The sequence below is a fragment of the Onychostoma macrolepis genome, chromosome 09, assembly GCF_012432095.1.
Source record: "Onychostoma macrolepis isolate SWU-2019 chromosome 09, ASM1243209v1, whole genome shotgun sequence".
NCBI classification, from domain to species: domain Eukaryota; kingdom Metazoa; phylum Chordata; class Actinopteri; order Cypriniformes; family Cyprinidae; genus Onychostoma; species Onychostoma macrolepis.
The window spans coordinates 1,093,349-1,116,436 of record NC_081163.1 but is presented as its reverse complement, the minus strand read 5'-3'; the positions used below and the strand labels follow the sequence as shown (position 1 = coordinate 1,116,436).

General features: G+C 36.2%; 1 protein-coding gene across 1 annotated transcript; it reads right to left on the bottom strand.

The window, feature by feature from the left end:
* Nucleotides 1-1,953: 1,953 nt before the first annotated feature.
* On the bottom strand, nucleotides 1,954-22,219 carry asmt (acetylserotonin O-methyltransferase). Its single transcript, XM_058787751.1, has 8 exons — nucleotides 22,154-22,219; nucleotides 18,987-19,158; nucleotides 17,775-17,904; nucleotides 17,268-17,336; nucleotides 10,004-10,122; nucleotides 7,240-7,380; nucleotides 5,805-5,927; nucleotides 1,954-2,165 (listed from the first exon to the last, which is right to left on the bottom strand). Exons 1-8 carry the CDS (start codon nucleotides 22,217-22,219, stop codon nucleotides 1,954-1,956), a joined length of 1,032 nt encoding a protein of 343 aa, XP_058643734.1.
* Nucleotides 22,220-23,088: the final 869 nt, after the last annotated feature.

Sequence of the window (23,088 nt, the reverse complement as noted above, 5' to 3'; positions counted from 1 at the left end):
ACAAATTTAAATATAATATTGTTTCTTGTAAAATATTTCAGTTGGACGTTCGTGTAACATTTTTTAAATGTTGCTCCTCATTCAAAAGTAACATTCCTGTAACGTTTAAAAATGATACATCGTAACGTTCCCTTGACGTTCACATGATCAAGAAAACATGTTTTTAGAACATTTAAGTGTTCAGAGAACATACAGAAATAACGTTGTCATAACTTAGTGGAATTTTTTTTTTTTTTTTGCTAGAATATTGAGAAAACTCCAGTGTTACGGTGTCATTTATAAAACAGACAAAGAGCTCTTTCTGAACCGTGAGGGACATCAGAGTATGACATGATGATATGAAATCCAGCAGATAATAAAGCATGTCAGAAACAATTCATTCCCTGCGGACACATCATCACATCATGACTCTCATGTGATGCAGACGGACGGCTTTTATTTCATCAAAAGACGCTTGTTTACTTTCCTTTTTTAATACGCCGCCTGCAGGAAGAACATTCCTCTCACATTTATTCATAATCATCTGCCTTTTATAACTGAATTCATAAGTTACAGCACACAGATTCTACACGACATACATCAATTCTGATTTAAAAAATACCTCAAACATTATACTAATATTGTAACAAACAATCCAACACACTAAGTAAAAATATATTTTGAATATTTTTCAAAATATATTTCAGTAAAAATTAATAAATCAGATTAAGCAAAATAAATGTTAAATTAGAACTCGAAAAAGCCATTAAATTCATGGTCTTGGAAAAAAAAGGGAAATGTTATGTTATTGATTTTTTGCCCTGTTAATTTTAAATATTTAAAAATATTTTGTATGAATTCACCTTCTTGAAATTTGGGTTGTGAAATTCAGCTTTTTATTAATTCAGGTCTCAGTATTTTAGATGCTAAATTCAAGTTGAGAAAAATCAAATAAAGCTAAAAACAATTTATTTAATACTTTGCTATTACTGAAAAAAATCATGATCTTGAAAGAAAAAAAAGTGTAATTTTTGATGTTATTGTGTTTTTTCCTGTTCATTTTAAATACGGTCAAACCAAAAATGATTCAGACACCAGATATAATTTTTGATATTTTTTACTAGCGGGTGCCAGACACTATCACTCATTTATGTAAGTGAAGAAAGCAAAATAAAGTCAACTGTGACACATTATACCCAGAAATCCTTCATACAGTGGACTGGCAGCAAAATTTGGGACCAAAAATGATTCAGACGCTTTGAGCTGATCATGTTTTGCTGAAGTGTTTTTCTTTAATTGCTGATGTGATCTTTTCACACACAGACTGAACAAAATGAAGCATTGCTTAGTAATTAGTTGAGCTTAATTGGTTTTATCTAATTGTGTTCTTAACTTTAACAGCTGACAGCTATTCAACCCAATTCATTACAGACCTTTCTCTCAAAGTTATCTGACATCATTAAGATCAGTTAGTTCAGACGCAGTTCAACTCGGAGTTCTTCTCGTATTTTATCACCATTTTGTAAACTACAGGAATAAACTGTGATATAATGTGAGAAATGTTGAAGATGTCTGAAAATTTTCTAGATGAATTCACATCCTTCAAATCTGGGTTTTTATTATTCAGTTTGTGGATGTCGGCTTGTGAGATTCAAAATGCAGTAAATTCAGAGATAATAATTTTCACTCAGAAATTGCTAGTAAATTTCACAATTACTTACAAAGAAATGGCAAGTAACATTAAATGAAATATGAAATTTTGAAGTATAGAAAAAGTGAAAATAGTAAAGCAGAAGAGTAAAAGCTCGATCCAAGATCTTTTACCTGAACAACAGGTAAAACACGGTAAATTAAGTCTAATTAAATTTGCCTGTTAAAGCCTGAAAACAGACGGAGGTGTCATTAAAAATGTAAAAATAATTTCTGAACAACAAAAGCCCTCGTCTGTGGCTCCATGACACACGGTGTGTGTGTTTATTTGCAGGCCAGGATGGCGTCGTAGATCTTGCCGGTGTTGTGGATCTGGATGTGTGTGAATCCAGCGGAGCTCAGCAGACGACTGTAATCTGAAGCCTTGCGCTCGCGACCCTCCGTCTGCACCAACATGTTCAGAGAATAGAGCTGCGCCGTCAGAGGACCACTGTTATCCTCATACAGCAGAACCTCCACCAGCAACACACCTCCACCTGCACACACACACACACACACAGTTATCCTCATACAGCAGAACCTCCACCAGCAACACACCTCCACCTGCACACACACACACACACACAGTTATCCTCATACAGCAGAACCTCCACCAGCAGCACACACGCGCACACACACACACACAGGGGTCATCGGATGCAAAATTCACTTTTACATGTTGTTTGAACATAAATGTGTGTGGGCAGTGTGTTCACATCCACCCTATAATGATAGAAATCTACCCACTGCTTTTTCTTAAAATCCTGATAATTGATAACCTCTTTCTCAAATCAAGCTGATCTCAGATTCTTGGCAGAGTGATGTAGTTCTGCACAGGCCCCTCCCACGATTGTTGATTGACACTAGCGTTTTATCTCAGCTCCGCCCTGAGTGAGCTGTCATCAGTCTGACGCTGGAGCAGATGTAGACAAGAATGTCTTGTAAGCTATTGAGCTTTTTTGATTTTATTGTTGATGTAATGATGAACATAGTAGTCGTCATTTACTCCTGAATCTGAGCCGCTGAAGACACAGAGGATTACATTTGTTTCTGAAGGGAATGCGCCCCTGATCTAAATGTGTTTATGTTCGCGCGAATCATTCGTGATCCAGCTTCACCTCCAGAAGAACTGAATATAAGGGTTTTTTATGAATCTTTGCAAATCGCCTTTCCCAATAATGTGCTAGTTAGCAAGTTCCGCAGCTAATTGTGGCTAAAGTTAACTGTCTCAGAGAATGGCTCGTCACCCCACAGAAGAGAGGGGCGGGGTCAGCAGAGCTCATTAGCATTTAAAGGGCCACGCACCTGAAACAGCTCGGTGCAATATAAGCTAAAATATATTAGCAATATTTTGAATATTAGCTATTATTTTTACATTTAATTTTTTTCTTTTTAATTTCGTTAAATTATTAGTCAATTTTTTATTTTGCTTTTATTTTTATTACAGTTTTAATTTTTATTTATTATTTAATTTCAGTGCTTTTTTAGTGTAATTTTAGTGCTGCAACAAACTCAATTCAATCAATTTCCAAGGTAACAATTCTAATTTCCATTTAGTTTAAGTGAGTGTGTGTGTGTGTGTGTGTGTGCGCATTTTTGTGAAAAGTCAGGACATAGATGTGTATAATGACGAGGGTATGACAGGTATTACAAGGTGAAGGTGGCATCTCAGGACATTGACCCATGTCCCCACTTTTCAAAACGCTTATAAATCACTCAGAATGAGGTTTTTTGGGGAAAGTTGAAATGCACAGTCTCCTGTAAGAGGTAGGTTTAGGTGTAGGGTTGGTGTAGGGCAATAGCACATACAGTAAGTACAGTATAAAAACCATTACGCCTATGGAATGTCCCCACTTTTCACAAAAACAAACATGTGTGTGTGTGTGTGTGTGTGTGTGTGTGTGTGTGTGGAGCAGCAGCTGTAGTGCAGCGACTCAATCTCAGACATGAGTGATTCTGACACCAGCCGAGGGAAACACAAACACACACACACACACACACACACACACACACACACACTATTGAGCTCATCTCATAGACTCCCATTGTTTTCATATCAGGATAATGACATTTTCTATGTCCTAATCTGACCCCTGAACAAACCCTCACAGAAACCTGTGCAAAACACTGCATATAAACACAAACCTGATTTGACTGATTTATAAGCGATCCTCACACATTTACTCAGCTGTATAAATGACTTCTACTGTACACTGAATACAATAGAAGCCCGTTTCTGTCACAGAATTAAAAACATTTTTTTAAAGATTTTATTTCTTGCAATTCTGACGTTTTTCTTCAGAATTTTAAGATTACATCTCACAATTCAGTTTCCACCACAGATTTTTTTTTTTTTAAGTAATTGCAACTTTTGACTTTTTTTCCTCACAATTCTGAAAATTCTGAGATGAAAAGTTGTAATGACCTTTATATATATATATATATATATATATATATATATATATTTTTTTTTTTTTTTTCTGTGGCAGAAATGAACTTCCATAACATATTTAAATTTATTTATTTTTATATCATTTTTGCAAATGGTAAAAAGGAGGTTTTGTCAGGTTTAATTAATTTCTGTATGGTTAAGTAGGTACACACACATACGCACAAATCTTTCATGGACTTCATCCACACATGACATGATCCGTTTATTCATAAATCAGGCGACACAGCATCATCATGTATCATATATGATCACTTCTGTTGGCTTGTTTCATATTTAACAGGATGAATGTGTGATTTAATAGAACAATTCAGCAGAAAATCTAAATTCTGTCATTATTTCAGTCAGTGACGGCACACATTTGAGGTGAACTGTCCCTTTAAGAGGGTGAATTTGAGGTGAAAGAAAGCCTCATATTGTTGTGAGCGGATAAATTATATAATGAGCTTCTGGCAGTTTGTGCTGTTGTTGTTTAGCAGAACGAGATGCTCACAGGCCAGAGTTTGTGACGAGTGTTTAGTTGACATTCGCTCGTCTTTTTCATAGATTCAAGAAGCAGCAGCCCTTCAGACATTCACACACACACACACACACACACACACACTGCGCTTTAGCCTCTCACACCTTCTCAGCAGCTGAACAGGTGTGTATAACAGTGAACAGACACTTTCCCTGCAGCCTTTGCTCCAGACACATTTCTGCTGTTCTTTTCTTTCACAGAATTTCTTCAGTATATTCAGTTCTGATCTGAACTAAACCAACAGCTACAGAAGAATCACGATATTACTGAAGATTAAATGCAATAAAAAGAAAATAAACATGCATGACTGTGTCCTTCACATTATTAATGAGCAAATGAACTATTAATCCCATGATGCTTTGCAAATTAAGCAACTGATTTATTGAGTTAAAGTCAACAATTATAAGAATAAGATTTTTTATTATTTTCTTTTTGAATTTAAAAAAAAAAAATTGATTTTTTTTCTAAAGAAACTGTTGCTTTTATTCATCAAGGATTTATTAAATTGATGAAAAGTGTCAGTAAAGACATTTCTAATGTTACAAAAGATTTCTGTTTCAAATAAATGCTGTTCTTTTGAACTTTCTATTCATCTGTGAATCCTGAAAAATAAAATGCATCACAGTTCCCACAAAAATATTGTGCAGCACAACTGTTTTCAACATTGATAATAATCAGAAATGTTTGTTGAGCAGTAAATCAGCATATTAGAATGATTTCTGAAGATCATGTGACACTGAAGACTGCAGTAATGATGCTGAAAATACAGCTGCGTCACAGAAATAAATTACAGTTTAACACATATTCACATAGAAAACAGCTGTTTTACATTACAAAAATATTTCACAATTTTTACTGTATTTTTGATCAAATAAATGCAGCACTGGTGAGCTGATGAGACTTCTTTCAGAAACATTAAAAATCTTAATTTATGTCAAACTTTTAACCAGTACTGTATGTCAGTCATCTGAGACTCAGTTGCATCATTTGCAGTGATTTATGGGATTAAATGGCCCCTCCGAGCTCTTCTGATGCAATTCTCTTTAGGACTATATATACAGTAGTTTAGTTCTCCTCCATAAATTTAGGCACTAAACTTCAAAAATCTGTTTCACTTTGGAAAGAATGAAGGAGGGAGTGTGTGTGTGTGTGTGTGTGTGTTTGTACCTGGTCTACAGGACTGGTAAATCTTGGCCAGCAGCTCCACACTCCGCTGGTCGGTCCAGTCATGCAGAATCCGGGCCAAAATGTAGAGATCGGCCTGCGGGAGCTCGTCCTTAAAGAAGTCTCCTGTCACACACACATACACACACAGGAACAAACAATCTACTGATGCATCACTGTTCAGACAGAGCCAGAAACACAATTATCAACCTCACATCATTAGAGTGTCGATCATTTTCATGCAAGACTCACATTGACTGACAACACTACAGTGAAAATGAAAATGAAAATTATATCTGTTTTCTAAATACATCGTATAGATAGTATCGTCTATGATTAATCCATGCATCGGTTTTATTTAAAAAAAATTACAATAAATTTCATAACTGGATATTCTGGTGAAAAACAAACAAAAACTAATTAAACCAACAAAAATGCACAACAAAATAATAATAACAAAAATTAAATGAAAATATTAAAGGGTGAGTCCACTTCCAGAATAAAAATTTTCTAATATTTACTCACCCCCATGTCATCCAAGAAGTGTTTTTTTCTTCAGAAATAGCTAATGCTAGCAGAGCATTTGTGGTTAAAAAGTGTATAAATATATATTTTTTCAGGAAATGACCGATCATTTCACTAGATAAGACCCTTACTCCTCGGCTGGGGTCGTGTAGAGCTCTTTGAAGCTGCACTGAAACTGCAATCTGACGTTCAAATTGTTGGCCACCATTGAAGTCCACTATATGGAGAAAAATCCTGGAATGTTTTCCTCAGAAAATGTATTTCTTTGAGACTGAACGAAGAAAGACATGAATATCTTGGATGACATGGGGGTGAGTAAATTATCAGGGAATTTTTATTCTGGAAGTGAACTTATTCTTTAACCAAAATAAAACTTTATTTAAAAAAAAAAAAGAATAAAAGTGACAAAAACAGAGCAAAATTATATAAACCTTACCGACAATTAAAATAAAAACAGAATATATATATATATATATATATATATATATATATATATATATATATATATATACACATTTATTTAAATCAATTTCAAAATATTAACAAGAGGAGCTGCATGAAGATTCTTCAGAAATTCATTTTGTGTTCCAGGAAGGTCTGAAAATGTAAATAATGACTCATGCCATTAAAAGATGATACAAGCTGTGTTGCCAGATTTGGTGGAATTTGAGTTCTGAATTTGATTATATGTAGTGCTTTCAAACGATTAATCGCATCCAAAATAATGTGTGTGTACTGTGTATATTTATTATGTACATATAAATACACACACATACAGTATATAATTTGAATATTTACATCTATATATATTTATATTCTTATATTTCATAATATATAAACATAACATATTTTTCTTAAATATATACATACATGCATGTGATTGTAATTATATATACATAATACACACGTGTACCTTCACAGAAGCAGATCCGCTCATCTTGATTGGACACAAAGTGCTGCTGGGATGTTTTCACGACCTTGGGAAGGTCAAAGATGGTGACGGTTGATTCGGGGAAGGCCGACACACACTGTTTGGCCAGAGCGCCGCTGCAGCCTGATCAGAGGAGAGCGAGAACAAGCGTCACATGAGCTTCACACCGCGGGCCACACATTAATATTCTTCAGTCACGTCACCCACAGCCATCTGGAGCCTCGGGAACACAGGGCAAGACGGTGCCGCTGTCCATAAGGAGAAACTATATCCTGACATTATTAACTACCAGATAAAACTACCATTCTGTCATTATTTATCATCCTCGCTCTATAAAGAAAGGCTGCAAATGTGGGTTTTCACAGCACTGCGATAGAAGAAACATTTTTGGTTTCCCAAAGAACCTTTCAGTGAACGGCTCCTAAAAGAACTATTTTTTCTTAGTGTCAACCACATTTTAATAAACTAAAGAACCTTTGTCTGCTATAAAGAACCTCCAGTGATTCCATGAATGTTAAAGGTTCTTCACAGAACTTCAACTAAATGAAAATGAAACATCTTAATGCTGGATTAGTTTCATCTTGGACTGGAGTGGTGTGTATTATTGTGATGTTTTTATCAGACTCTCGTTCTGACGGCACCCATTCACTGCAGAGCATCCATTGCTGAGACACTGATGCAGAGACACATTTCTACAAACCTGATGAAGAAACAAACTCATCCTGATCTCAGATGAACTGAGGGTGAGTCAATCTTATTTTGGGTGAACTATTCCTTCAGTGTTTTATTTTAACTGTTCACTATTTCTTGAAAGTTTTATCCATCTTTAATCGCCTCGTTGATTTTAAATATTCCAGCGGTGTGACAAATGCATTTTTAAAAGTGCAAGTATATCATGTAGTTTCTCAATTAACACCGCATGTACAATGACAATAAAGTAATTAGTAACATGCAGCTTCAAGCGGTTTATTAAGTGTGAGGTATTCCTGTAGGACCGTCCTGTCAAACAGCAGAGATGACGTGATGTGTGTTTGATGAAGAGTCTCGTCTGCGTCGTGTTCAATCTCACTGAAGGCTCATTAGCACTCGACAAACACTCCACATGTTAATGTCTCGTCATCATTAGTCCAAACCACAGCAGACTCTACAGATGATTCCCTCAAGGCTTGTATGACACGTCAGGACACACACCTCCAAATCAATCCAGATCTGAAGCGATTAAACCAACAGACACTCGCCTTCTCAATAATTGAAGGGAACACTTTCAAGACCCTTAATGGAAGCAATGGAAACGGTGTGACAGACACTTACACACACACACACACACACACACACGCACATATTTGGGGTCAGTAAGATTTTTTTAAAAGAAAATAACACTTTTTTCATCAAGGCTGCATTAAATTGATCAAATGTGGCAGTAAAGACATTTATAATGTTACAAAAGGTTTCTATTTCAAATAAATGCTGTTCTTTTGAACTTTCTATTCATCTGTGAATCCTGAAAAATAAAACGTATCACGGTTTCCACAAAAATATTGGGCAGCACAACTGTTTTCAACATTGATAATAATCAGAAATGTTTGTTGAGCAGCAAATCAGCATATTAGAATGATTTCTGAAGATCATGTGACACTGAAGACTGGAGTAATGATGCTGAAAATACAGCTGCACATCACAGAAATATATTACAGTTTAACAGATATTCACATAGAAAACAGCAGATTGAAATTGTAATAATATTTGACTGTTTTCACTGTATTTTTGATCAAATAAATGCAGCCTCAGTGAGCAGAAGAGACTTTTAAATACATTTAAAAATCTTATCGGCTTTCCCTGTAGCTTGCACTTTTACTTGCTCTGATAAGAAAATGTTGATATTCTGTCTATTACAAGCTAAACTTTCAGTAGCTCATCGTAAAAACACAGAAAGCCCTCATTTTAAACAATGGTTACAAGAATTGTCTCATTGCTTGGCTTTGGAAAAACTCACATATATTTTTAAGGGAAAACTTGAAAAGTTTTTCAAAATATGGCATCCCTTTACAGGATTTTTGAAAGAAACTGATCCAAATCGATTTTTTGTGTAATTTGGCTTAACATGCATCACCTCATGATATTAATGTACCATTGTTTTGACTAGTATGTGTATTGTATGATACATCTATATATATACACATGTATATGTGTGTGTATATATATATTTTTTTTTGTTGTTGTTGTTGTTCTTTTTTTTTTGCCTAAAATCAATAAAGACAGTGTTGAAAAAAAATCTTATCGACTCCAAACTTTTGAACGTCAGATTATTTTTATGCAAAGTTATGACAGATAAATAAATAGACTTTGCAAAAGGGAGAAAACATTTCTCATATCTTGTATCGTTGAAGTCAAAGGTTGTGTGTTCAATCTAACTCCAATATTTTGGTGCAAATTCATCTGTCACTGTTAATATTTCTAACACTAATGCCTGGTCAGTCACTGTTGTTCATGCATTTACAAAACTGTTAAGTCTGTGCTGTTCTCAGTAATTAACTGTGGCACTAATAAATATCAATGTTTGGTTTGGAGAACATTTTTGTTGGTGTTTGTGAGATAATCAGTGCTGCTTCTGAGTCTTCTTGATGTTCACGTAGCATCAGCTCCATCTTGTGGTTCTTTTGCCATTTATTCTCAAATCTGTCTGCAAGCTCCTGATTACAGTCACGTCTTAATTTACTAAGGTTTGCATGAGTGAGAAGCGTCTTACCTCCGAGATCACAGATGCATCTGAACGGCGACAGATCGAACGCTGTGATCACGTCACGGCCGCAGATGTTCCAGATGGAGTTCATCAGGTGCATAAACTTCACCATCTCCTCTTCAGACCTGAACAGACACACACACACACACACGTTCGTTTTTGTGAAAAGTGGGGACTCTCCATAGGCGTAATGGTTTTTATACTGTACTTACTGTATGTGCTATTGCCCTACACCAACCCTACACCTAAACCTACCCCTTACAGGAGACTGTGCATTTCAACTTTCCCCAAAAAAACCTCATTCTGAGTGATTTATAAGCGTTTTGAAAAGTGGGGACATGGGTCAATGTCCTGAGATGCCACCTTCACCTTGTAATACCTGTCATACCTTTGTCATTATACACATCTATGTCCTGACTTTTCACAAAAACGCGCATGCACACACACACACACACACACACACTCATGTCTGGTTTGCTATCCTTGTGGGGACTCTCCATAGGCGTAATGCTTCTTCTACTGTACAGACCGTATATTCTATTGTCCTACACCAACCCTACACCTAAACCTACCCCTTACAGGAGACTACAGGCATTTTTAGATTTTCAAAACACTTCATTCCGTGTGATTATTAGCTTGTTTACCCGTGAGGACCTCAATTTAGGTCCCCACCGTGACACGAGTCCCGATGAGTCTGTGTGTATTCAGGTTTAAGTCCCCACCTGATTAGAAAAACAGGTACACACACATACACACACACACAAACACGCACAAACATTTACATTTAGATTTACATTTAGTCATTTAGCAGACGCTTTTATCCAAAGCGACTTACAAATGAGGACAATAGATGCAATCAAAATCAACAAAAGAGCAACAACATGCAAGTGCTATGACAAGCCTTGGTTAGCCTAACACAGTACACGTAGAAAGGTTTTTTTTTTGTTGTTGTTTTTTTTTTTTAAAGAAAACGAGTAGATAGAATACAGAAAAAAGAAACCTAGTGTTTTTTGTTGTTGTTGTTGTTGTTGTTTATATATAAGAAACAAGTAGATAGAATAGAAAACAGAAAGCTAGTGTTAGTTTCTCAAGAAAAGCTAGCAGTTATAGAATAAATATGCAGTTGATAGAGGGTCAAATGTTTGTGTTTTTTTTTTTTTTTTTATAAAAAGAAGACAGATAGATAAAACAGAATTAGAATAGAGAGTGCTAGAGTTAGAGGGTCAAATAAAGATGGAAGAGATGTGTTTTAGCCAATTCTTGAAGATGGCTAAGGACTCAGCTGCTGGGATTGAGTCGGGCAGGTCATTCCACCAGGAGGGAACAGTTAATGAAAAAGTCCATGAAAGTGATTTTGTGCCTCTTTGGGATGAACAATAATGCGTTGTTCACTTGCAGAACGCAAGCTTCTAGAGGCACATGGGTCTGAAGTACTGAATTGAGGTAAAGGGGTGCAGAGCCAGCGGTGGTTCTGTTGGCAAACATTAATGCCTTGAATTTTATGCGAGCAGCTATTGGTAGCCAGTGCAAATTGATGAACAGAGGTGTGACGTGCATTCTTTTCGGCTCATTAAAGATTAATCTTGCAGCTGCATTATGGATTAATTGTAGAGGTTTGATGGAATTGGCTGGAAGACCTTCCAAGAGAACATTGCAATCGTCAAGTCTGGACAGAACAAGAGCCTGAACAAGGAGTTGTGAAGCATGTTCTGAGTGAAAGGGCCTGATCTTCCTAATATTGTATAAAGCAAATCTGCAGGACCTGGCAGTTTAAACAATATGGTCTGAGATAGTCAGCTTATCAATCAATCACAACTCCAAGGTTTCTGGCTGTTTTTGAAGGAGTTATGGCTGATGAGCCTAACTGGATGGTGAAATTGTGATGAAGTGATGGGTTTGCTGAAACTACAAGCAGTTCTGTCTTAGCTAGGTTGAGCTGAAGGTGATGGTCCTTCATCCAGCAAGAAATGTCTGTTAGACATGCTGAGATGCGAGCAGCTATCGTCGGATCATCAGGATGGAATGAGAGGTAGAGTTGAGTGTCATCAGCATAGCAGTGATATGAAAAGCTATGTTTCTGAATGACAGAACCTAGTGATGCCATGTAGACAGAGAAGAGAAGTGGTCCAAGAACTGAGCCCTGAGGCACCCCAGTAGTTAGATGTTGCGACTTGGATACCTCACCTCTCCAAGATACATTGAAGGACCTATCTGAGAGGTGAGACTCAAACCACTGGAGTGCAGTTCCTGAGATGCCCTTTCTCAATAGGGTTAACAGGAGGATCTGGTGGTTGACCGTATCAAAAGCAGCAGACAGATCCAGCAAGATAAGTAATGACGACTTGGAAACCGCTCTTGTAAGTCTTAGAGCTTCAACAACTGAGAGCAAGGCAGTTTCGGTCGAATGTCCACTTCTGAAGCCAGACTGGTTGCTGTCCAGGAGGTTGTTCTGTGTGAGAAAGGCAGAGACTTGGTTGAACACAACTCATTCAAGTGTTTTTGTAATGAAAGGTAGAAGGAAAACTGGTCTATAGTTCCCTAAAAGAGTTGGGTTAAGAGTGGGTTTTTTAAGAAGTGGGGTTATTCGAGCCTGTTTAAGTGCTGAGGGAAAAACTCCAGTGTGAAGGGATGTGTTAACGATGTGAGTGAGTCCAGGTACAACTTCAGGAGAAATGGCTTGAAGGAGATGAGATGGAATAGGATCAAGCGGACAAGTAGTAGGATGACCGGAAAGGATGAGTTTAGAGACTTCTGTCTCAGAGAGTGAAGAGAAGGATGTGAACAAGTGTATGTTTGCTGGTAAGATGTGCTTGACACATTGTGGTGTGGGAAATTGTGCAGTGAGGTTTGTAATTTTATTAATGAAGAATGTGGCAAAGTCTTCAGCTGTTAGAGTTGATGAAGGAGGGGGAGGAGGAGGACAAAGGAGGGAGGAAAATGTTTTAAAGAGCATGCGAGAGTTAGGCGAATTGTTAATTTTGTCATGATAGTATGTCCTTTTAGCAGTGGAGACATTAGCAGAGAAGTCAGAGAGGAGTAATCGATATAAATTAAGGTCAGTAGGATTTTGTGATTTGCGCCAAACCTTTTCAGCAGCCCTGAGCTTAGAACAATGTTCGCGGAGAACGTCAGATAGCCAAGGGGCAGAAGGGGTGGTACAGGCTGGCCTGGAAGATAAGGGGCAGACAGTATCTAAACAAGATGTCAGAGTGGAACAGAAAGTATCAGTAGCACTGTTAGCATCAAGAGATAATAACTGTTCAGGGGGAGGAAGTGAAGATGAAACCTTAGCAGATAGCCGGGAGGATGAGAGTGAGTTACGTCGAAAAGTGACATGTAGAGGGGTATGTGTTGTGTCAGGAATCATGTTGAGGTTAAGAGCGAGGAGGAAGTGATCCGAGGTGTGCAGTGGAGTAACCAGCACATGATCAGTGGAGCGGTGTCCTGTGTAAATAAGGTCCAGTTGGTTGCCTGATTTGTGAGTAGCCGTAGTTAACACTCTCTTGTAGAGCAGAGCGTGGAAGTCTGCAGCCTGAGGTTTATCTAGGTGGATGTTGAAGTCTCCAAGCATAACTAAGGGAGTACCATCCTCAGGAAAGGTTGAGAGCAGCACATCTAATTCTTCCACAAAGTTACCTAGTGGTCCTGGAGGACGATAAACAACTACAAAATGGATTTTTAGAGGGTAGGTAATAGTAACCAAATGTGATTCAAAGGAGCAGTTGATACTCAGAGATGGTAAAGGAGTAAATTTCCAATTATTAGAGATGAGCAGACCAGTACCTCCACCTCTTCCAGTCAAACAGGTGGTGTGGGAAAAGGAGAAATGATTGGAGAGTGCAGCAGGTGTAGCAGTGTCCTCTGGTTTGATCCAGGTCTCTGTCAGGGCCATGAGGTTTAGCCTTGAATGACTAATAAAGAAAGTAATGAAATCAGCTTTGTTGACAGCAGACTGACAATTCCAGAGACCAATAGAAAAAGAAAGTAATGTATTGGCAGACACAGGCAAAGTGCGCAGGTTGATAGTATTGCGCTACATACAGTGTGTGAGCGCTGTTGCGGTATACTAACCCTTTTTATATCCGTTTGACAAAACAGAGATTGAATTCAGCTGGACACACTTTCCTGTTTATCACAACAAATGGCCAAGCAAGCGCAGACAATGACAAGATACGCGAGACAGTACGAGACAAACACACAGACACAAACACACACACTCACACTCACACTCACACACAAACTCAAACAAACACACGCATGCACACACACCTGAAGACCACAGTCACATTCACTTAAAAGGCTGCTTTCACACTTGATTCGATTGTTTGGTCCAAACACAACATCATTTGGACTCTTTTTACTAATAATCTGACTATTATTGAATTGATGGCTCAATCGGAGCCTTCATACACTACCAGTTGTAGGGAGTTAAATTATTTCCTTTATGAAAATAACTCCTCGTGAAGCCAAAACTTAGGAACTCTTACAATGCAAATGTCAGGCCACAAAACAAACTCTTCAATCAGGCTTTGATCTCTTTGTGAAGCCAAACACCCAGAAACCCTTACAATGCAAATGTCATGCCGCAAGACAATAAACTCTCTAATCAGACAAGAAGATCTGAGAGAAAGACCATTTGGTCCACTCACCCATCCTTCCACCCTGGACTCATGGTACTGGTCACTGAAAGAACTCAAGTTGCTACTCTTACAAAAATATTCACTATATCTTAAGAATTAATGATCTTAACCCTTTCATGTTTGGTATCATTTTAAAGGTCTCGGTGCGATGGGTAAACTGGTCTCAATTTCACAGTAGTCACTTGTATTATGGGAAATATTGGAAACTTAAGTTAACTCTGTGCTTCTGTTGTGGGCGGTCTCCTTTCAAAACCTGATAAACATTGCTCTACAGGTGTGACCATTTGGGGCACGAGAACATCTCTTCCTGAGGTTTCTCATCCCCCACACACAGATCTAATCTGTTTTGGGGCAGAGAATAAATGTTTATGAGCCTTTTGTTCTGGTAGTATTTAAGGGAAAGTTGCAAATCAGTCGGGGCGATTTGTAGCCAGATCAGCCCGTAGTGTGGAGGGTATTTAATATGTTCCATACTATGTATCTTCTTCTTGAAGCCAGGTAAACATTTTGTTCTTTGATTCATCTTTGAACAACTGTTATGTATTTTCTTATTTTTGAATTGGCTTCTTATGGTTTTATTATGTAATTGGCAAGATACGTTTACCTGAGTAATAATAAATTGTTATATTTGATTTATTCTGATCTCTTCTGAAATCATTTTTTCCAGTAGATTAATGGTAGAGGTATTTCCGCAAATCTGCGTTCAGGACAGATCACACCAAAGCACTGATGGATGAACCATGGGGAGCACCATGAAGGAGACTCTGGATTTCTGACTGTCGCTGGCTTAACACGGTGTAGCTCTTGTGGTTATAGGAAAAAATACACTTTTTGTTATGCGCATGCAGGTGCAGCTCACTTAAAGGTATTATAACCGCTCTGCACCCTCTGAGTAAGTTCAGAACTGACGAGTTTGTGTCGTGGATTCACTAAATAATCGTCCGAAGTGTAATTCCTATGCGATACCTAGTCCCTAATGAACGAATAATTGAAAGTATGGGATTTTCAGAATAATCAAATATCTAAGTTAATGTACAATCGATATCTGTGATCAGTTTAATTGTAAATATTGTCTAAATTTAATGATCACTTGAAATTGGAGTCAGATCAAGCACGGAGTTAGACTAAAATTGAAACTAGATCCTGATAAATTCAGAAGCGCAAGTAAAAGACCGAACATGCACTAAACCTTCGACCAGGCCGCTGGATTCCGTTGTTTGGACTAGCGGGTGGAGCCTTACACAGTCAAAGATTTGGAATAATTAAGATATATAAGACTCTAACAGTTTTTTTCAGCTGAATCTTTACTTGTCACACAGTTTCTGAAAGCTGTCACTCAAACACTAGAAGCACACACAAAGCCAGACACTAATTCACAGCCTTTGACTCATTTTTCAATCTCATAAAACACTTTTTGCAAAACACAACACACAATTCTCTATGTAACACACAAATCTAACAGGAATTAATATTATGGAAAAGGTGTTTTTGAGATGTGTTTGTGATATTTTGAATGCAGTGCTTCATTTAGCAAGAGATGCGAGGCGTTTTGCAGTTTGTGTGCAATTCTTAGATTTGTGTGTAAAGTTTTGAAAAAATAGGCAAAGTTTCGAAAATGTGTGAAAAAATTATTAGAATGATTTCTGAAGATCATGTGACACTGAAGACAGCTGCGATTCACAGAAATAAATTACAGTTTTAACACATTCACATAGAAAAAAAACTTATTTCACATTGTAATCATATTTCACAATTTTACTGTATTTTTGATCAAATAAATGCAGCTTTGAACAGAAGAGACTTTCAGAAACATTAAAATTCTTAACCATTGCAAAGGTTTGAACAGTAGTGTATAAACACCTCAATCCATCCAGAGCTCGATCTGGTTTGTAGATCTTAAATAATCTGTTCATCAGGAACATTGCAGCCATGTAAATCTTTGAATTCAACTACTTTCTCAATCAGAAATGTTAAATATTTAAATATTCTTAAAACAAGACACATTTACTGGAGATGCAACATGACATCATATAAGAAGTTTTGTTTACTTAAAAATGTATCAAAACGAAGAGAGCTTTTGCCTAAAAATAGAAAAATATCTATCAATGAGATCAGAAAAAAATAATCTTGTTTTCGCACTGAAATTAGTTTATTTTTCTTTAGATATTTGTCCTGGAAAAACACTGTAAATCTCAGACCATCCTTCTAGCGCAGGGTGTTATTGTTAACTAACACTAAAACTAGTATCATTATGATTTTTTTTTGGTACACTTTATTTTAAGGAGTCCTTGTTACAGTGTAATTAGTACTGAGTAATATTAATTAACTACATGTACTTACTATATGGTTAGAGTTAGGATTGGAGTTTGGCTTAGGGTTAATTAATTGCATGTAATTATGCATAATTAATTGTTATTATTATAGTAAGTACATGTAAAGTGTAACCTTAAAATAAGTTGTTACCTTTTTTACTGAAATAAAATAAGATATAAATATTACACGAAAACCTAAACTAAATGTAAATGACAAATTTTGGCTTGGCAACTAACTGAAATAAGTTCAACTGAAGCACCGAAATAACTGGAGTTAAATACAACTTAAACTCAGAAATGGGATATAACTAAACTCACCTGTACATGGCTTCAAACAGGTCTTCAGACTTCACACCGAAAGCCTTCTCATACTGGTTCTTCCCTTCTCTGAGAGAGAAGAAGGTTGACAAACATCAGTCAGGATTCAGAGTTTGTGCACAGATCCATCAGGCTTTTATGGCTCATACTGTCTGATGCAGTGAGAATATGGAGGAATATGCTGCAGATGCGGATATTAATATGATGAAATTCTGATGCTTGTAATGTAAATCAATGAGATCTTTATAACAGTACAGCGAATACTGACATACAATCTGACCCTGGAGCACAAAAGCAGTCATAAGCGGCACAGGTATATTTGTAGCTGATTTATTTATTTATGATATATGTATAAATCTCAATTTCAAAAAAATTGACCCTTATAACTGGTTTTGTGGTTCAGCGTCACATATTATCTAAATATCAGCGGCCGCTCTATATCTCCAGCTGCAGTTTTGATGATTTCGAGATGTTTGCGAATCAAATGTGAAGCAGAGAGCTTCTCACCGGACGGCGTCGCTCAGGTGATGCCAGCACAGGTAGATGGTTCTGGAGCTGTACTCGATCGACTGATACAGAGACGTCGGGCTGGACTTGATCAGAAACATGCTGGACATTTCTGTGTTACTGTAGAGAACTAGATGAGATGCGGAAAAAGACAATTAACCACAACACATTTACATTCAGCTGTAAAACATTAAAGCCTTTCAGTACAGATGAGAGACTTCACTGTAAATGAGACTGAGTAATACTTGTTCATTCAAAATGATCGTTCATCAGTTTTACAGTAAGTTACTGTGTCTCTCATTTGGTTTAGAAACTATTTTCGCTCAGAAATTGTTAGTAAATTTCACAAGTAATTACTAAGAAACTGCAAGTAACATTGAATTAAACGTGAAATTTTGAAGTAGAAAACCTAAAATAGTATTTGTGTAAAACATCTCCAATAATCTTTATTTACAACATTATTTCAAAAATTTAATTAAAACCTTAATTAACTTAATTAAATCCCTGTTGCTTAAAATGAAATAAAACTAATATATTTTTTAAAAATCTACTTGTTTTAGTTGCAAAGGCAACATTTTCATTTTCATGATAATCTAATAAAACAACTATAAAAAATAGAAATAAATAATAAATATTAAAAACTAAAAAATGTAACTAAAAAAAAGAAAAATGAAAATTAATTCAAAATTAAATATTAAAACATTAAATATTAACTAAAAAAAAAAAAAGTATATAAAAATAACTGGCTTAAGAGTAAATGCACAAAGTTGCTCATTTAAATTTTTTTTCCACATTTCTCGTTTTTCATTTAACTAACACAAAATAACTTCACTGAAAATGAAATGAAAATCTATAAGACCTATATAGATATTTAAAAAATACTAAAAACAAATTAACAATAAAATTATTAAAACTAGCTAAAATGAATTTTTTTTTAAAAGTTCAAAATATTAATAAAAACTATAATAGTATCATAATTACACTAAAATAACTGATAATAGATTGAAACTTTTTTGAATATGTCTCTTTTTTATGTTTTTTCCTTTTGAAATATTTATTAGTGAAATATTTATAATTCATATTGTTTACATGTAGACTTTAATTTTTATAACACAGAATCACTATTTCTGCAGTCATTATGATTACGGCAAATGTTCTAGATTTTCCTCAGCAGTTTGTATGTCATGAGGAGTGTGTGCTGTAGTGAGTCACCTGTTCCGTGCGGGTCAGTGTTTGTGGTCAGCAGCTCCAGACTCACACAGGTGTTCAGCAGACGCTCGGTTCCGTCCTCACTGCAGCCCAGAGCCAGAGCCAGATCAGACGCGGACAGCTGAGAGCCCTGCAGACGCTCAAACACACCCAGCTCACACGCACTGAACAGAGTCTGACACACACACACACACACACACGTTGGTTTTTATGGTTTATGGTGACTCTCCAGAGGCGTAATGGTTTTTATACTGTACAAACTGTATTTTCTATCGCCCCACACCTAAACCTACCCCTTACAGGAAACTGTGCATTTTTACTTTCTCAAAAAAAACTCATTCTGTGTGATTTATAAGCATTTTGAATTATGGGGACACTGAAAATGTCCTCATAAATCACCTTCTCCTTGTAATACATGTCATGCCCATGACATTATACAAATGTGTGTCCTCATAAATCACATGCACACAGATACACACACACACACAATTGTTTCTGTGAAAGATCAGGATCAGGGGCTGGTTGCATAAACTGCTTACACTAGTCTTAAAGGGGTCATCGGATGCTCATTTTCCACAAGTTGATATGATTCTTTAGGGTCTTAATGAAAAGTCTGTAACATACTTTAGTTAAAATTTCTCAATGGCAGTGTAAAAAACACCTTTTTAAACCTGTCAAAATCAGCTCTGTTTTCATCAAGCCGTTTTTAGTCCATGTCGCTTTAAATGCTAATGAGCTCTGCTGGCCCCGCCCCTCTCTTCTGTGGAATGACGAGCAGCACCGTTTACTTTAGCCGTAAAACTGGCTAACTAGTACATTATTGGGAAATGCGATTTGCAAAGATTCATAAGAAAGCGTTATACTCACTTCTTCTGTAGATGAAGCTGGATCACGAATGATTTGCGCGAACGTAGACGCATTTATACAGATCGGGGATCGGCACATTCACTTCAAAGCGAAGTAACGTTAATCCTCTGCGTCTTCAGCGGCTCAGATGTCGGGAGAAAATGACGACTGTTTTATTCATTATTACATCCAACAACAAAACACCTCAATCACTTAATCAGACACATCTCGTCTTCCCTGCACCGGAGGAGGACAGCTCTCAGCTCACTCAGGGCGGGGCTAAGGTAAGACGGCCCTGTCAATCAACTCTCGTGGGAGGGGCCTGTACAGAACTGCGTCATTCTGATAGGAATCTCAGAACAGCCTGTTTGAGAAAGAGGATTTTAAAAACCACTGGGTGTATTTTTATCATTATAGGATGGATGTGTACACACACTTCCAACACACATTTATGTTCAAACAACTTGAAAAGTGAATTTTACATCCGATGACCCCTTTAAAAAGTTAGACATCTACAGTATATATTTCAAGACTGATCAGTTACAAGAAGATAGATTGGGCTCATTTGAATCCAAAAAGTAAGTGATTTCCCATGGGTTAATTGCTAGTTGGTCAAACGAGTTCTTCAGACAGAGAGTCTTAACATTGTGGCTAAGATTATGCAACTGGCCCCAGGACACTGCAGTGTTTTTAAGTCTTGCCAGTTGAAACATTCAAGCCATTTTAAAGCTTTCAAGCACAAGGAGACACAAAACAAATAAATTCCGCACTTTCGCACACAGAGCTGCATCTCTGAGCCCACAATTGAGCTCTCTTTCACGTCTTCATGTGCTTGAACGGACAAATACATACAAAATTATGTCAAAATACTCGTCTTGGTGAGTATTCACGAAAACTGATGGTTATATTGTAAGCGAACAGAAACAGCTGATAAAGATGTGCATCATTATATTGAATTTACATACAGTGCATTTGATTATTACACTGACAAACCTGAAAAACTAAAGTGTTTAATTTGTTTCTTTTTTCTGTTTATTTATCTGTGCTAGCCTATTTGCACAATTTCAAATATGGCCCACAGGTACAACCTGCACCAGGGGCCCGAAACCCCAGCTACGGCCCCGGCATGAACAGAGCTTCTAATAGCTTCCATATACTTGTCTAGATCCGCTCTGAATAAAGAAAATAGAGGTTTAGAGCCAGACTATACACTGTTAATGTATAGGAAATTTAGCTAGCAGGAAACAGATTTTCCTATTTTCCCTTTTGAGTAAACAATCCAAGAAAACATCTTTAAAAAAAAGAAAAAAAAGTCACTTACAAAATGAGAATACATCGAATAAATCTGATCAAAATGTCTCTGCGTGGGTACTTTGCCAAACAAGCATGAATCTTCCTCAGAAGAGATAAAAACAGCAAATCACTTCAATGTCTGACTTATATTATAATTACATCCATAAGCTTTTTGTGAACTCATTAATCTGTTGTTTGACCTCTTCATATTTAAGGTGTTATTGTTGTCCGCTGTTATTCATCTTCATATCAATTTCATCTTTTTTTTTTAAACAACATCCAATTTTGAATAAAATAAACTAGACAAGACAAAAAGTGATTAAAAAGAGCAGTAACTAATGGTGACAGCATGCACTTTCATTAATAGACTCATATAAAGTTTAATCTAAAATCTTGATATTGATTTAAGTCTCTTCTGCTCACCAAGGCTGCATTTATTCGATCAAAAATACAGTGAAATTGTGAAATATTATTACAATGTAAAACAGTTGTTTTCTATGTGAATATGTATTAAACTGTAATTTATTTCTGTGATGCGCAGCTGTATTTTCAGCATCAGTCTTCAGTGTCACATGATCTTCAGAAATGATTTGCTGCTCAAGAAACATTTCTGATTATTATCAATGTTGAAAGCGTGCTGCTCAATATTTTTGTGGAAACCGTGATACATTTTATTTTTCAGGATTCACAGATGAATAGAAAGTTCAACAGAACAGCATTTATTTGAAATAGAAATAAATAACTTTATACATGTCTTTGCTGACACTTTATGGTCAAAATTCAGCTTTGCATCACAGAAATAAATTAGATTTTAACATATATTCACATAGAAAACAGTTGTTTTAAATCGCAATAATATTTCACTTTTTTAAACTATATTTTTGATCAAATAAATGCAGCCTTGATGAGCAGAAGATCCAAGCTGTACTAGTGTAAACACTGCTGTAAAAGCTCACAGGTGTTATATTCACATCACATGTATTAATGCAATCTAAATGTATAAATGCATGAATGTGAAAGCGGATCGGTACCTTTGACACCAGGAATCCCTCCATGTACTGCAGGATCTTTCTCGGATACGGCTCTTCTCCGGCCATGATCAGCGGCGTCTGTGTGTGTGTGTGTGTGTGTGTGTGTGTGTGTGTGAAACGCTGAAAACGCAGGCTCTTACACACACATAATCAGATTACACAGATTATCCGCGTCCAGATTGAACGCACACAGACCTGCTTTAAACTCTCAAAGCAAGAAGCTGCTTGTTCAGAGAGAATGAATGAATGAAGCTGATGATCCAGCAAAACAGGATCATCCCGACCTGAAGATCCACAGCATGATTACAATCACACTAATGAACTGTGTTCATTAAGAAGATTCATAAACTATTTTTGGTAACACTTTAGAATAGGGACCACTTATTCACTATTAACTACGAGTTTTCCCTAAATTTGCTGTTTATTAATAGTCAGTAAGGTAGTTGTTAAGTTTAGGTATTGGGTATGATTAGAATAAGGCCATGTAGAATAAGGCATTAATATGTGCTTAATTACTACTAATTAATGGCTAATATTCTAGTAATATGCATGCTAATAAGCAACTAGTTAAGAGACCTTAAAATAAAGTGTTATCCTATTTTTTACTCATTGTTTAGAGCACCTCTGTACCACGGTAAAATCACTGTGACTTCTTGTGTCTTTTTGCTTTAATATAATAGCATTTAATATAATCCAGTTTTATTTTAGTATGTTTAATGTTTTAATTTCTATATTTTCTGTTATTTTTTTTAATTTAATTTGTAATTTCTTAATTTAAAAAAAAAATTTTTTTTTATCAGTTTTAGTTATTTTATAATACATCAAGTTAAACTGAATAAAAATGAGAAATAAAGTAGCTGATTTTTTTTTATTATATTTTTTAAAATATATTTATGTACAACTATATATTTTATTTTAAGTAAGTAAAGTTTTTT